Raw genomic sequence first — 15,992 nt, forward strand, 5'->3', positions numbered from 1 at the left:
TTCTGTAAAGACTAACTTAGGACAAATTTGAGTCGAAGATGGCAGGATATAGAGAATGTAGTACCTCTAGAAACGCATCTTCTTAATCTTAAGGGTGTTGTTAAAAAAAAATTGACTTTTTCTTCATCTTTGTTATCCGTTTTTAAGCTTCTGCATCAAGTTCAGGTGAGATCTCTTCTTCTTTTTCTTCTATTATTCTCTTTTATTATTATTTTTTGCATATTTGTAAAATTATAAAATGTTAAGATAATGTTTAGATTAGGTTGTGAGGTGGGGATAGTTGATGTATGTTTTTAAATATGTGTGTTGTTTTTCTCTTTTCTTTTTTCTTTTCTTTGTTAAAAAAAACAAAAAAAAAACATTTTTGTTTTTGTCTAGGATGGCCGTGTAAAGAGTCACTACTTTTGAGACGCATCCTAATAGTCTTGTTGTATTATATTTTGATTTTGAGATTCATAGTAAATTGTTTTTATTCCCTTTTCTTTGAATTATCCGAATTTGTGAACTCTCCACTTGGTTATTAAGTTATTTAATTGTTTACTCATTTAACAGGTATTGTTGAATCATTCTTCACACACACATTATGACACATACTAGTGGGTTGTAAGTTAAAATTTTATAGCATTTAGTTCTTTTGATTTATTAGGAATAGAATCTAAGGTAGTAGAAAGTGTATATTGCAACAAAAACAAAAAAAAAAAAACAAAAAAAAATGTTTTTAATTTTGTTATATCTAGAAACCCGAGTAATTAAGTCCGTAGGGGTGTTTCAACACCTAGTGCCCTAAGGTCAACTGGTCTGGGAGTCACTGGCCTAAAGCTCGCTACATGGGTAATAGATATATTGTTTGTTTATTAGAAACCCGAGTAATTAAGTCCGTAGGGGTGTTTCAACACCTAGTGCCCTAAGGTCAACTGGTCTGGGAGTCACTGGCCTAAAGCTCGCTACATGGGTAATAGATATATTGTTTGTTTATTAGAAACCCGAGTAGTTAAGTCCGTAGGGGTGCTTCCCCACCTAGTGCCCTAAGGCCAACTGGTCTGGGAGTCACTGACCTAAAGCTCGCTACACGGGTTAGAAATGTAATATTTAAAAAATATATATATATGTGTGAATAATCTATTGCCTAAAGATATAATTTCTAATGAATTTTGGAACGAAAATGTTGTTTTTCTTTTAATGAAGCCCCATAAGTATTGTGTTAATTACTTGAGCACAAAAGAATGTTTGATGATATTCTGGATAATGAGTGAACATCAATGTGGTAAAGAAATTTGGGAGAATTCATTTATTTGGTAATTTAGAGGATAGATGAACAACTATTAACTTGCATGTGAATTTTATAAATCTTAATTTAATATAACGCTTTAATTGCTAGAGGGCTAGCAATAAGCTGGTTGGGGGGGTGTGATTAGTATTAAAAATTGTTTAATTATCAAGCGATAATATGTTATTTTATGCTTATGTTATAATTTATATTTGTGTTTATGTAATATATTATGAATTATGTTTTAAATATATTTAATTTTGTGTATTTTTATGTATTTATTAGGAAAAATATTAATTTCACGTACTTCGAGGCTCCAAACAGATAAACGGAGGTCAAATTTGGATTCCGAAGGTCAGAAAACCTTAAGATCAGTCAAGATCGGCTTAAAATTGGGCTTGTGTAAAAAAAGTTGACTTTTCCTGTTGACCGAACACTGATTGGATGATGAAATGAGCTTACAATAGATAGGAGTGCATGAGATAGCTGGCAATTTTGACTAAATCTCAACCGTTCATGATTCAATGGCCATGATTGTGCCACGTGGCAATGGTTGGTGAAGCAAGTTGGAGGATCCGAATCTTTGTATTCGAGTCGACCCGATCCACCCATTAACCCGCCAAATCTCAACCGTTCGTTGGGCAAATCGGACGAGTCAAACGATGCCACGTGTGATGTTGATTTTTGAAGTTTGACCAGCCATTGGATCTTGATCTAAAGGTTGTGAGGAGCACATGCATGAAGCTTATGATGGACCGCAAAGCACTGGATTATGAATTTATTTTTCTATAAATAGAGCCTCATTTTTATGTTTTTAATCATCTCTCTACAACTCATTTCTTCTCAAATTCTCTCCATCTCCTTGTAATCTAGATTTCCAGGTGTGTTTTTAATATTTTGTATAATTATTTTTATAAATAAAATTAGTTTTATTTCCAATTTTAGTTGTTTTTATTTCTTTTAATTATAAGTAATTTAATTTTACTACTTCTTTTTATTTTAATTATGCTTAACTAAATAATATTAGTTAGGGGAAGGTGAAACTCTTAGGAAATAAATATGATTTAAGCACATTCTATTTTTAATTTTATAAATTAAATTATTTTCTATTTAATTTTATACATATTTTATATTTTGAAATTTTGATTTATTGTAGACAAACAAATGAATTTGGCACAATAAATTCTTAATATCTTAATATAAGGTATGGTAAAATGGTATTTTGACTTATTGTAGACAAATTAAATTTTGGGACAATAAATACTTAATCCATCATAAAATTAAAGGAAAAATAATAATAATTTATATAATTAATCTTTTGGGCAATAAATGTAAAAAAAGGGCAAAAAGAATTTATGAAGTTTTATTTACTTCTAAGAGTGGATCCATAACCCTAACTAGTTTAATTTCATAGTTTCATTTAAATTAAGTTGTTTATATTTAAGTTTTAATTTCAATTTTTAGTTAAAATAAAGTAAACTAATTAAATCTTTTTTCTGTGAATCGACCTCCGACTCACCGAGTTATAATACAACAAGACACTCTTATACTTGAGAGTTAAAAATTACTTTTAAGTTGTGTCAGTTACTGCTAAGCACAATTTGATCAGATAAAGATTCAAAACCAAAAATCAACTCTCACCGAAATTTTTAGTTGGCAAATTTGTAATATTATATAATGTTTCATTAAATTAAAAAGTTATATTTATTTATTCTTATTTAAAGGTAATTGGCAAAAAAAGAAGCTAATGTGATATGTTGCATTAACTAAACCCAACTGAGCAAGTAATGCATCATAATGCAGCCACTTACTGCAGCCAAACATAATGCGATACAACCCTTTGTAATGAAGGGTGCCAACACTCCCTAGATGCATCTTCATCAATCCTATTACTAATAAGCCCTGCACCAAAGAATTAATACGATGATGATCATCAAATCCTGCCAAGGGTTAAAAGGAGAAGCTTGTTACTGGAGAGAGAGATAGAGCATTTACCGAGAGATTCAAGCAGGGATTTGATTACTTTTCCCTTGTTCCAGTCGCTTGCAGGACGGACCTCTAAAACCTGATCACATACATGGAAACCAAATCCACAAAAAATGTCATGTTATTAGGTATAGAAGAAATGAAGAACATGGAGAAAGAGTACTCAATTTATCTAAATTAAAGGTAGAAGCTACTTTAGTCATACTATTTAAGTCAATTAACCAGTTAATTAATTCATGTATTTAAAAAAAAATATTCAAAACACCCATGCCATTACATTTGTAGCTATTGGATCTAGCATTTCAAGGATAGCATCGTTTGAAATAACTTGAAATTCAAAAACTTTTACAAGTAATAATTGAAAAATAGAGAATAATTAGTTAGATTTTAACATAAAGAAATATACAATAAAGATCTTTTAGGTAATTTTATAAAATATAGGGATTAACTGTGCACTTGACTCAAAATATATGAACCCAAAGAATATTTTACCCTTTAAATACCCAATGTTGAGGGCCACAGTTCCAGAGGATAGTTTCTTCCCATGTGTTGTTAATGAAAGTAGATTTCCAAACTAATCTTAATTACTAGAATTCAGGTTTGTACTATAAATGTATAAATTTATATTCTAATACTTAAAATCATAATATGCATAGATGGTAACAATTAAATACCTTTGGAACTTGAGTTAATCTCAAACGAGGATAGTTTTTAAGGAGATCACGGACACATTGTGCTATTGTAGCTCAATCCTGAAGTCACAGACTCTCAATGTAAAGAGAAAATCAAAGCACAAGAAAACAGTAATATGTGCGTAGCAAAAGCAATATATATATATATATACACAGAGAGAGAGAGAGAGAGAGAGAGAGAGAGAGAGAGAGTGCGATGATCACCTTCTCATCAACATTACGATAATCTACATAAACACAAATCTTTTGGTTCTCAACTTTTGCACCTTTGATCGTTTTTGTATTTTCAACGAGAGTAACATTAAATATAGAATCAATTTATTATTTCTCAATTTAAAAATTAGCTTATGCAATTCATGTACGTTTTACACTGTAAATTCTTTACCTCATCGATCATAGGCAAAAGATCCTGTACGGCCGGTGACTGTAGGAATTAATTTCACAAAACAAGAAGTCAGTATGATTTATTAAATGACAACAGGAAGAATAGCACTTTGGTTTCTCTTATGAATTTTTTTTCATCACTTAGGTCTTTTAAATAATTATTTTAATTTCTCATTTTGTACTTGGGTTAAAACAAAAAATAACAAAAAGATACACTGTTGGAGGGTCAATTTGAATTTTCACATGAAAATTATTAGTCTGAAACATTTATTTGGGACAGCCCATGAAAAAATTTCGGAGTTTTACTTTGGCTCCATCTATGGAAACAAGAAGTGGATACAAAATCTTGGCAAAAGGCATAACATCATCAAGTTTTGTCCACTCAAATCATTTTAATTAAGCCACTAAGGCCTTGACCAGTGCGAGGGAAGTTATAAGGACTCAAATATTTTCTATTCCACATTTATGATCTCTCCAAATATTAGTGAGAATAAATTTTTTAATTGGTATATATCAGTAGACTTCTAAGCTATATACTACAAGTATATGTACTTAGATTTCCCTCTAAAACCTCATATTATAATATTTATAAATTGTAACTGATTCAAAAAATTAAAATCATTTAAATCGCTAGCATACACAAAAAAATTACATACATGGGAGAAGTAGTATTACAATTTGGGTACATCATTCCAAACCAAATACAGGTTCTAAAAACCATTTTTAAGGGTTTATTTCTCCAATCGATCTATACCGTGGAAGCATCACCTCCGGAGAATTGTCAAGAAACTGCGACCACATCACACAAAATGCAAAGACAGGAGGCCACATGGAAATTTTGATTGGATTGTACTTGTTTTTGATATAGAAACTAAACGCAATTACTGTGAACGTAAATTGGAAAATGGCACCAAGTAAGCCAATAAAATCAATGGCAGAACCAAATAATTTGGATTTACTTGGACTTGGCGATGGATAATAGAACCAAGGTATCTTCCTCCATCTCCATACAACTCTTGCCTTTCTTCCCCTGTAAATAAACTCACTTGTGCAAAAAACCATTGTCATAGCAGAAAATGATGTAGCTAAAATTGCATACAAATTTTGATGCTCGGAAGAAAGCAGCTGCTCCAATACTAGCGTAGGAACCTCTATGACGAAGTTGATTACAGCGAACAGCTGTTCTCCAGTAATCTGTTTTCAGCAAGTGATGGGCCTTTTGAGATGGGGAAGACAAATAATTTGAACAGAAAAATTTGTGTAAACATAATACCCTACCATTCCAACATACAGCTTATTGGAGTTCATGGAATTCTTGAGGCTCTTTAAGAATGTCAAAAAGCCTACGTTAAGTCAATATACTTAATTTATATGAAAATACTTACAACCTTTTTATCAAATATGACATTGCTAAGACATATGCTTTACCTTTCCAGTAGACATTCTGTTGGAATTGGCTGAATTATTAGGATTCTGTAAGAATTTCATAAAGCTTCCAGTTAGTATAATTTATATGAGAAAAAGTTTTGTAGCATAGCTACAGTTATACATTGTGTATATAAACACATACTTTACCATTTCAATAGACACTGTATTGGAGTTAATTGACTGATTGAGACTCTGTAAGAATTTCATAAAACTTAACGTCAGTAGTACTTCATATCAGAATAAGTCCTGTAGCAGATATGACCACATACATCACCTAAACACGTACTACACCACTTCAATAGGTGTTAGGATTGGAACCAAAATCGTTGTCAAGAACAGCTCAGCTCAAGCCAAGAAGCAGAATAAACAAAGAAACACGAAGAAAACTATGTGAAGGTCACACACAGAGCACATAAGTAAGGAACACAGAGAAAGACAGATGAACAAAACTTCCGTGGTTTGGTTAAGTGAACAAAATTTACCGTGGTTTGGCTTTGTTAGGCCTACATCTATAGGGTTCCGTACTTTTATTAATAACTAAGGATTTACAATGGAACTCTCATTTCCAGAGGTTACAAAAGCTACACACTCTGCCTTTCAAGGCATGATCTTCTCTCTCTCTCTCTCTAAGATTAGTATCTCCTAATTACACAAGCCTTTCAAGCCTCCTCATAAAGATGTGACAAGGCATCGGTGGAGTTAACAGAATGATTGGAATTCTATAAAAATTTCATACATAGTGCTTCAAGTTATAATATTTTACATAAGTCTTGTCATTAAAAATAAATATATATGTTGAGCTCGGTACCATCTGGCACTCCACTAAGCGAGAATCAGACCACTAGACCAAATGCTCAAAAACCAAGCAAATATGTAAGTACTAAACTTTTCTAATATATATGTAAAATAAATTAGAAGAAGAACAATTCATGAAAGAAAGGCTGGATTCAAATAAATTAGAAGAAGAACAATTCATGAAAGAAAGGCTGGATTCAATACTCATGATGAGGAGAGTAATCAAAGCTCTGATACCATGTAAAATAAATTAGAAGAAGAACAATTCATGAAAGAATTGATTTTTGTGTGTGTATCTTTCACTATTTGCAGGTACATATTTATAGTACATAATTGATGATAAAAAAAGAAAGAGTACATGAGTTACTCATTTGTTATAGTAATTTCGTCAAACACGTGACGTGCCAAATTTAAGTGCACAAGTTTTGCTTGTAACGGGTAAAGACATAGGCCTACAATATTGCCAATAATCTTGGCTGATTGCCAATGATTATGGAAGAACCAATTTCAACAATATGTGTCAAATCATGAAAATCTATTATGCCAATATTTTGATTAACTGCAAACTCAGAACCCTGAGTTATCCTCTCAAAAATATGATATAAATATCTCAAAGATATAACATCACAGAATCAGGCTGAAAAGAGAGTATCACAAAAACCAAAACTCACCTGGATCTGTCTTGGAACAGGATGATTAAATTTGCAAGACATTCCAAAGCGGCACCGGCCAGTCCTAAGATAATAAGAACAATCATGTACACCTGGTCTTTGCGGATAGCAAAATTTTCTTCTAGTCATTTGATTTCCAGTGACCTCATCAACTTGTTTATTGTTCTTATCAACATTTTCTACCTCTTCTTCTGTATCTGAATCTACCTGATCTTCTGGATCCTCAATGTCCAGATTCTGCATATCCAAGGGTGGAGGATCAAGATCAGAATTAGGTGGTAAAGATAATTGAGTGTAGTATCTGTTTTCTTCATTAACATTCGAGTCAAAAGGATGCATCAGAAATATCCATTTGGAAGGTATATATGATTCAGAAATTAGCTTAAGCATATTCTAGTGTGAAATTAGTAGTAGTTGGCACTATTTGCATTCTAAAATATCTTTTGAACACTCTTTTACTTAGAAATTTTAAATATCAGTTATTATTCAGAGCACTAATAAATACCAAAATAGGTCTCAATCAAATCTCTTTACACCCATGTGAAAATGAGAATCTCACTTTCTTTATTTTTTATTTAACTTTTCCATTTTTTTTCCCTTATTATTACTGTTTTTCTGAATTTATATTTTTCCTTCAGCTTCAGCCTAATAACTTGTGACAGTATTTGAATATGTGTGGATGACCGGTCATATTATCTTTGTCACACAGCCATGAATGCTTGTTGGTTAGGGTTAACATCAAAGCAATTTAAATTGCACTGTCATATTTTCTTTTGTTCTATTTTATTGGCGCAATTTAGTAATTAATTCTTGCTTTTCAGCTTTTACTTTCACCTTTCTTCAGGAATCTTACACCTGTGTTTGATAACTTTTCTAACTCTGTTAGTGGACTGGGAAGAGTTCAATCAGACAGAAGTTAGTTACAATTTATATAAGTTGGTGGTGAATATTTGTTAAAGTTGTGTATTTTTTATTTCATGATGAAGTGGATTTGAAATTGAAAAGAAAAATGCAATAGATTGAGGCCAACAACTGAGTAGATATTGTCCGGTTTGAGCACACAACCCTGTTACGATTTTGTTATTGAGTTTTACAACTCAAAATGTGTTTACTTAGTCACACGAATCTATGTGAGATAATTACATACTTCCTCCTGGAGGACCTTGCATCTCATTGGAAATGGAGTAAAACAAAATCACATCCATCCACACATTAGGTTGCAAGTAAGCTTTGATACCAATTGTAATAGCTCAAACTCAACAACCAAGTAAACATTGTCCACTTTGAGCACAAAGCCCATCAAAGTTTTGTTATTGGGCTTTGCAACTTAAAACGCGTCTATTTAGTTAGGAGAGCCGATGACTTATAAATCAATTTAAAAACTCACTTATTAAAAAAATAAAAGAGTTTAATTGTACGTTGAATTAATTATTGATTTAAATGGGTGTTAATAGTAATAATATCTATATAATCATACTAAATTGTAAATGATAGTAATTTAACATAAGGCTATTTTAGTAAAATAATTTTTTTATTCGATAAAATTGGAGTGTTTAAAGTATAAGTGTATTTAACTACATCCATGAGTATTTTTAATCTTGCACTTGGCACACTATGTTTCCTCTCCAAAGAAAAGTTATCCGTTTTCCTTTCTTATTTCTCTCTCCCTCTCTTTTTCTTTCTCTCTCCGTGTTTTTTTTTAACCCCGTAAATCTGTGTAAAAAAACAGTAGTTTCTTGGAAATTAACCAACTTCAAGCGGAACACGAGATTGTTGTTCCCCCAAAGAACTATGTTTTCTAAAAGCAACTTATGCATTCTTTTCTTAAAAAATGGAAAAAAAAAATTAAAGCAGATCTAATATTCCACCACTATATGTGTACTAAATCCCTACAGAAGAAACAAAAATGAAGAAAACAATTGAACAACGTAAAACAAGAGCAAGTACATTTGAATATCTCAAATGAGAAACAATTTTGCATTCATGAAAATTAAAGCACTCACACAGATCGCTAGCAAACCTGTTTAATAGAAGTAGACGTTGTGGAATGAGATTGCTCATTTTGGGGCCTCTGCTCTTCTTCCCCCGAAAAATTTTTCTTCACCTCCAACTTCTTCTTCCTCCTCCGTCTGTTATTCTTGCCCATAATTTCTTACAAGAGAAACTTATAATTAATGAGTTTGTTTTTGCACTTTTTAACCAATGTATATGTGAAAGTTAATCTCTATAAAGAACACATGCCAGCAAATCAAAAAGAGAAAAGAAAAAAAAGTGATGAATTTGAATTAGATGACTCATAAAGCATGCAAATTTTTTTTTTTGTTACTTTGATATTCTTCATCAACGGATCAGGCCAGGTTTGGCCCCACTCACATTTTAATTAAATGTCGAAAAGGAGAAATCTTGGTACAATTTTCTTTTTTTCCCCTTACTTTTGAAACACTGACATTTTAATCTAAAACCAACCTAGCTAATTCATTTTTATATCTATTATGGAGTCCATATCATTTTTATTTTTAAGTGAATTGGGATTCTAAAAATTATTTAATTCTAAAACAAATTATCATGCAAATCTAAAATGAACTTAAAGCAATAACAATTAAATTAATTACAATATAAAAAGATAAAGGAAGAGAGATTCAAACATGAAGATTTTTACGTGGTTCGGCCAACCTCGCTCACGTCCACGCCTCCAAGCTTTCTGGGCTTAAGGATTTCACTAAGCAAGCCTCCAAGGTTTCAAATGCTTACACTTGACTTCCAGGGTGTCAATGAACCTTTACAACAAGAGATTATTCCCAATCTCTTAACGCAAGTGTATCCCAACACTTACAATTACTCAAAATAAAAGATTACAAATTAAATTAGATTGAAATCAATGAACCTTTGAAATCAAGTCCATACTTGCATGTCCTAACTTTCTATGCCATAACCAACTATCATCATGCAGTGCCAAAAAGTATTTATCAAGAGTAGATGCAGATTCTATGTCAATGATATAAACATTACCACATCTATTTCCAACAAATAAGATTTTGCCATCACATGAATTCTCAATGACAACTAAATTTATCAAAGACAACTTTATAACCTTTGTGACATAATTGACTAATACTAATCAAGTTGTATTTCAAGTTCTCAACCAAACAAACATTCTTAATTAGAGTCGAGGAAACTTTACCAACATTTCCAATTCCAAGAATTTTTCCTTTTGAGTTGTCTCCAAAAGATATGTCTCCACCATTTTCAATTTTGGTGAAGCTTGAGAACCATGCATAGTTTCCGGCCATGTGCTTTGAACAACCACTGTCCAAATACCATTTAATTTTCTTTTTCTTCATGCCTGTAGAGAAAATTTCAAGTTTTAGGTACCCAAACCTTTTTGAGTCCTTAAGAGTTAGCAATGGTTCCTTTTGGAACCCAAATGCATTTCATACCATAATATGCATTTCTTTTTACTGACACCTATTTTTCATATGGCCATCTTGATTACAGAAATGACATACAACTTGATTGCTACTAGATGTACTCTTCACAAAGTAGTTCTTATAATATTTTTTTTTCTAAGTTTGGCTTATAACCAACACCCCATTTGTCAAATATACATTTTTTTGAATTGAGCATGTTATCCAACATCTTTTGCCCATTTGTAAATTTCAAAACAATCTCATTTAACTCATTGCTCTTTTTCTTAAGCGTTTCATTTTCATTTTTTCAAATCATTTATGTGTGATTTTAAATGTTCATGTGAGGTGCTAGGTTTCTCATTTGATAACGCAATTCTATCATGCAATGTTTTGTTCTCTACTTCTAGGCATGTAATTTTTGCATTTAGAGATTCATTTTCATTTTTGAGCTTTACCATTTCCTTTTTAAGACATACATTCTTTTTACCAATTTTCATCAACTCATTATGCAATTCTTTAAAAGCATCATACAATTCATCATAAGTAGGATCACTTACCTCATTAAGATCATCATCATCTCTTATTGCCATAAGTGCTAGGTTTGATATTTCTTGTGACTCTTCTTCATCACTTGAATCTTCATCGCTATCATCCCAAGTTGCAACCATGACTTTCTTCTTGAGTTTGTTAATAAGTGGACACTCCAATTTTATATGGCCAGGCTTTTTGCATTCATAGCATGTGATTACATCTTTCTTCTCCCTTTGGTTCTTGAAGTTTCTGAATTTTCTTCGCTCACCGGTTTTCTTGAAAAATTTTCTGAACCTCCTTACTAGCATGACCAACTCTTCATCATCCAGTTCACTCTCCCCATCACTCTCATATTTTCAGGCTTTGAGAGTAATGCTTTTCTTCTTCTCCTCATGTCCTTTCTCTGCTGACAAATCTTCTTCATATGAAACGAAAGAACCAATTAAATCATCAAGGGGTAAAGTATTTAAATTTTTGGCCTCTTCAATAGCAATTCTTTTAGGTCTCCATTCTTTTGGAAGTGACCTAATGATTTTCTTAACTTTCTCGCTATTAGAGAAGGTCTTTCCTAGGGCTTCTAGGGTGTTTACTATGTCCGTAAATCTAATATACATAGAGTACACACTCTCATTTTGTTCCATTTGGAACAACTCATATTGTCTTGTGTACCTACTAATTTTCTACTCTTTCACTTGATTTGTACCTTTATAGACAACTTCAAGTTTGTGACAAATTTCATTGGCACTCCCACAACTAAATACTCTATGAAATTCTTTCTTATCAAGTGCACAAAATAAGTCATTCATAGCTTTGGAATTTAGAATCCAACACGGAGCAGTTACTTTGATATGATCCGAATACTCAAGAAATCATTGACTTTCAACACAAAGATTGAAGATTGTTGCTTTAAGTTTAATTTTTTTAAATAAAGAGAGTTTATTCAAATTTAAAGGTTATTAGAGAAATACCTTGACTCAAAATTAACCTTAAAGTGATAAGTAAGGGCCCAACAATGTTAATAGGTGATCTGTTCACGTGAAACATGAACTAAAACTTGAAACAAAAGCTCTTATACATGGGTTTAAAGATAATATCCGAAAGTGAGCTAAGAAAATGAAGAAATAATTAAACGAACGGATTCACTGTACCAAGTGAATCGTCAAATAAGGAGCTTCGCTATGGCCTCCTAGTAGGAGCTGTTTCCAAATACATTATTGGTTCTAAAAGTGGGCTACCGTATCGGCTTCGTAGGTTAAAGTTTCTGCGGAATTTTTGGGAAAGAGTATTGCCATTGAGAGATATGGACAATATTTAATGCTATAGCCATTAGCTATATGAATGTATATAATGATGTATTAGTACAGTTGATAGCAATCTTGTTTACATATTCAAAGTAATATCCTGAAAATACCCATGTAAGAGCAAGAAGTAGACTTGTAATCCATAATTTCTGAGTTCTTGTATCCTAGAGTTCATGGATTTGTTCCTTTCCACTTTAAAATTTGGCTTGATTTTTCAGTCTCTTTAACAAGCAGCAAGTAGACTGATTCCATTAGATATCTTCAGTTGAGTGATTTCCAAGATATTCACCCCCATAAATCAACCAGATTCACGTATTTACAACATCAGCATAAATCAACCAGTTCCAGGATGGTAAATAAAAATTCAAAAGCCTATTCCACAGGTATGAGTTCATTTGCTGGGGATTTCTTGAGGAGTAATTGTATAATGTTCGGTCAAACCAAATCTCATCCCTATATAGCCTATTGGTAACCCACCCTCTCAACAAAAGTTGAGGAGTGAATTATGGACCCTCCCGTAATCAGGTAAAGGTGAATTTTCTTTCTTACAAATGTGAATAGCGGGTAGATATGTCCCAAAAATCAAGAGTAGAATTCTACGCTAGTGGAACAAAATTAATTTTTGTTAATCCTAATAGGTTTCTGATTGTATTTATAAATAGACTTTTGATTGGAAAGCTATAGTGTTAGGGGAAAAAAATTTCAACCCAGACCTCTATCTTCTCAAGCACTTTCTCAGCATGTGATTGCTTCAGATCGAAACCAATCTCTCCAAATGGCACCGAAACTTAACTTGAGTTAAATATTAATTAATCACACGATCAAGTCTCTTAAAAATAAAGATAACTCACTTGATTTGGCCCTGTCAGTAGAAGCAACCGGCGAGAGGTTCAGAGATAGATTCTCTTAACAACAACCTTAGTCTTAGAGGGGGAAGTTCTTTATTTATTTGTATTAATTTCTTGTTTAGATTAATTAATATGCGGAGCTCTCTTCTCTTGAGTTGGGTCAGTGTCATCCCTGCTTTTAGATTAGTTGGAACGTTTATTAAGATAATTACAACGTCCAAGTTGAAAGTTAATGATAATTATTGTTAAAGATTTAATCAAAACAGAACAAAATATATTTTGCTCATTAAAGTTTTGCGCTTTAGTCATATAGGTCCAGACCAAGTTTGACATTGTTGCATATTAGCCCTCCCATGTGATGCGCACGTGAGTCACTCATTCTCATCTGACCAATCAAACTTCTGTTAAAGTTGTTACTAAGCGCGGCAAAGTTTGTTTATCCAATTTCTGGGCTCGGCTTTATAAGCTGCCAAGTGTGTACACTAGGAGTATAGCGTCATGACTGTAGAGAGAGAATTGAGGTGACTTTTGGAATCTGTTCGGTGTTAAGTTATTGACAGTCTTGTTAATGGGGTACCTTCAAGGGTGATTTAAATGTCAGTTCACTTGTGGTTGCTTTTGATTTCAAATTTTGTCACTACTTAGATTTTAGTTACCAATTGGCGTCACAGATACTCTGTTTTGTACTTTAAACATATCTACTAGGCCTATCATCACTAGATTATCAAGTAATAATATTATTAAAGCAATTACATTCCAAATTTTGGAAATATCGGCAGAAACCTTTGTACAAGAGTATGGAGATGGCAAAGAATTATATTATAATGAAACTTTAATAAATTTAAAATGTTCTAGTTTCAGAAGACATCTAGGACTAACTTCTCTTACTGTTTCATTCCCATTCTCTACCTTTATTTATTTTTCGTTTGCTTCACTTCTAAATTAATTGGCCCTGGAACTTTGGCTTTTCAGCAGAGCACTTTAGAAAGTTGAAAATGATCCTCTTAGGCACTATAAGGTAGAGTTTATTTATTTATTTTATTTTATTAATGCTATCATTTTAAGAATGTCCATATTACAATCTTATCGTCATGATTTATTTTCATTTTATTTTGAGACAAAAGGACTGTTTTTGAATCCTCGTTAGCAAATGTACATTTCTTTCGTTTTTGGATTGGGAAAAAACAGAAAATAAAAGATTTAAAAAAGATTATGGGACATTAGCATCTTGTTCTTTTCTTGGGCAAAGTCTTTGTTTTCCCTAGCTTTTGTTAAGTTGCTATCTCAAACTTCCTCGATTTATCTCTTTCTTTTCTTGAACCAAGATATTTGCCTTCACTCACAAGTAAAGTTTAAATGCTATTTCCTCCCTTTTCTCTTAACTCGTGTTTTCTTATGCAATCATTTTCAATTCTACTAGCACCATCATTTATGATTTATCGATACCCAGTTTGAATAAAATTCTACAATTTAATTTTTCTGCCTCTTCCATCGAATTGTTTGATTGTTGTGCTTTCAGTCACAATAAGATATCATCGAGATATTAAAGTCTTTGCTTATTCAAAGGATCAATAACAGGTATTTTACTGTTTGAATTATTCCTAAAATAATTTCATTTTATTTATTTTTATCTCATGAATGTTAGATCATCCTTAGGTCCATGATTAATTCTTTTTCACAATTTATGTTTTTTGTTTTCATTTTCTTATTTATCATCACCATGTACACATTGCGTCAACTTTTATAGTGCAAAAATCATCACCCACATACTCCTTAATTTTTCCTTAACAATCTTTTCTTAACCCAAAGTAGAATTATGTCATTATCAATTCTTTAACAGATCAATAATCATCCATCACGTTAATTTCAGTCCCCAACAATTGTCCAAACTCAAAAAAGCTTCTCCGGCTCAACAATTTTTCCAATCAAATTCAAGGAGCAAAAGAACCAAGCACACCCATCTACCAATAACAAAACAGATGATGTAACTTCCACTAAAAGGACCTAATCAATAGACGCTATAGTTTTTAAAATGATTGATGTTAGTTGTGCTATGAAATAATTAATTCTATAGAGAATTTGGAAAGTGTTTGAAAATTTTGTTTATAAAAATGCGGCGAGTTCAAAAGTGGCTACATGTGCATATTTGAAAAAATTTACTATTAAATAGTTGTAAAATTGTAAATAACTAAAATAGACATAATATTAAATAAAATTTACTTACGTATTAACAAACATGTACATATAATATTTGCGAAATTGTTATTCTCCTTTGTACTTCACTATTATTTAGTACATGACATAAATAAATAGATATATAACTTAATGGAGTTATTTGAGAATATGAATTACTATTTCTTTAGTTTTGTGTTTCTACATCACTCTTACCATCTCTGTTATATTTGCCGAAAAAGCGAATTTTATTTAAGTTTTTAATTTTAATACCTTAGCCTTAATTTTTTTTATTAATCAAGTATATACGATTTTAAGGTGTGTTTCGTATCAACTGTAAACTGTTGTTTTTGTATTTATTTTATAATAAAGATATGATTAGCTTCTAATGAATCTGAAAACGTGTTGGTAGCTTGTTTTAAAATAGTGTTTGAAAATGAAATTGGTAAAAATGTGTTTGGCAACATTTTGGAAAAATTAGAAAATAAATTATATGTGGGACCCATCTAT

General features: G+C 31.7%; 1 protein-coding gene across 6 annotated transcripts; it reads right to left on the reverse strand.

Annotated features, from left to right (window-relative positions):
• Positions 1–4,929: 4,929 nt before the first annotated feature.
• LOC102617450 (uncharacterized) lies at positions 4,930–9,409 on the reverse strand. 6 transcript variants are annotated; one of them, XM_052440965.1, is made up of 6 exons: positions 9,244–9,409; positions 7,224–7,460; positions 5,905–5,949; positions 5,758–5,802; positions 5,608–5,652; positions 4,930–5,523 (listed from the first exon to the last, which is right to left on the reverse strand). In XM_052440965.1, exons 1-6 carry the CDS (start codon positions 9,367–9,369, stop codon positions 5,053–5,055), a joined length of 969 nt encoding a protein of 322 aa, XP_052296925.1. In that variant the 5' UTR covers positions 9,370–9,409; the 3' UTR covers positions 4,930–5,052. The 6 variants fall into 6 exon arrangements, with proteins under 6 accessions (XP_052296925.1, XP_006471174.2, XP_006471176.2 ...); XM_006471111.4 differs by lacking the exon at positions 9,244–9,409 and having other exon boundaries at positions 7,224–7,690; XM_006471113.4 differs by lacking the exons at positions 5,905–5,949; positions 9,244–9,409 and having other exon boundaries at positions 7,224–7,692.
• Positions 9,410–15,992: the final 6,583 nt, after the last annotated feature.

The sequence above is a fragment of the Citrus sinensis genome, chromosome 5, assembly GCF_022201045.2.
Source record: "Citrus sinensis cultivar Valencia sweet orange chromosome 5, DVS_A1.0, whole genome shotgun sequence".
In the NCBI taxonomy this organism is placed as follows: domain Eukaryota; kingdom Viridiplantae; phylum Streptophyta; class Magnoliopsida; order Sapindales; family Rutaceae; genus Citrus; species Citrus sinensis.

Bases quoted from the DNA above. Each gene is read 5' to 3' on its own strand.
- LOC102617450 (XM_006471111.4), bottom strand. From the start codon at position 7,613: ATGCTTAAGCTAATTTCTGAATCATATATACCTTCCAAATGGATATTT. The intron at 5,803-5,904 runs GTAAAGTATGTG...AAATTCTTACAG, and splicing joins ATACAGTGTCTATTGAAATG to AATCCTAATAATTCAGCCAA. The intron at 5,653-5,757 runs GTAAAGCATATG...ACATTCTTAAAG, and splicing joins ACAGAATGTCTACTGGAAAG to AGCCTCAAGAATTCCATGAA.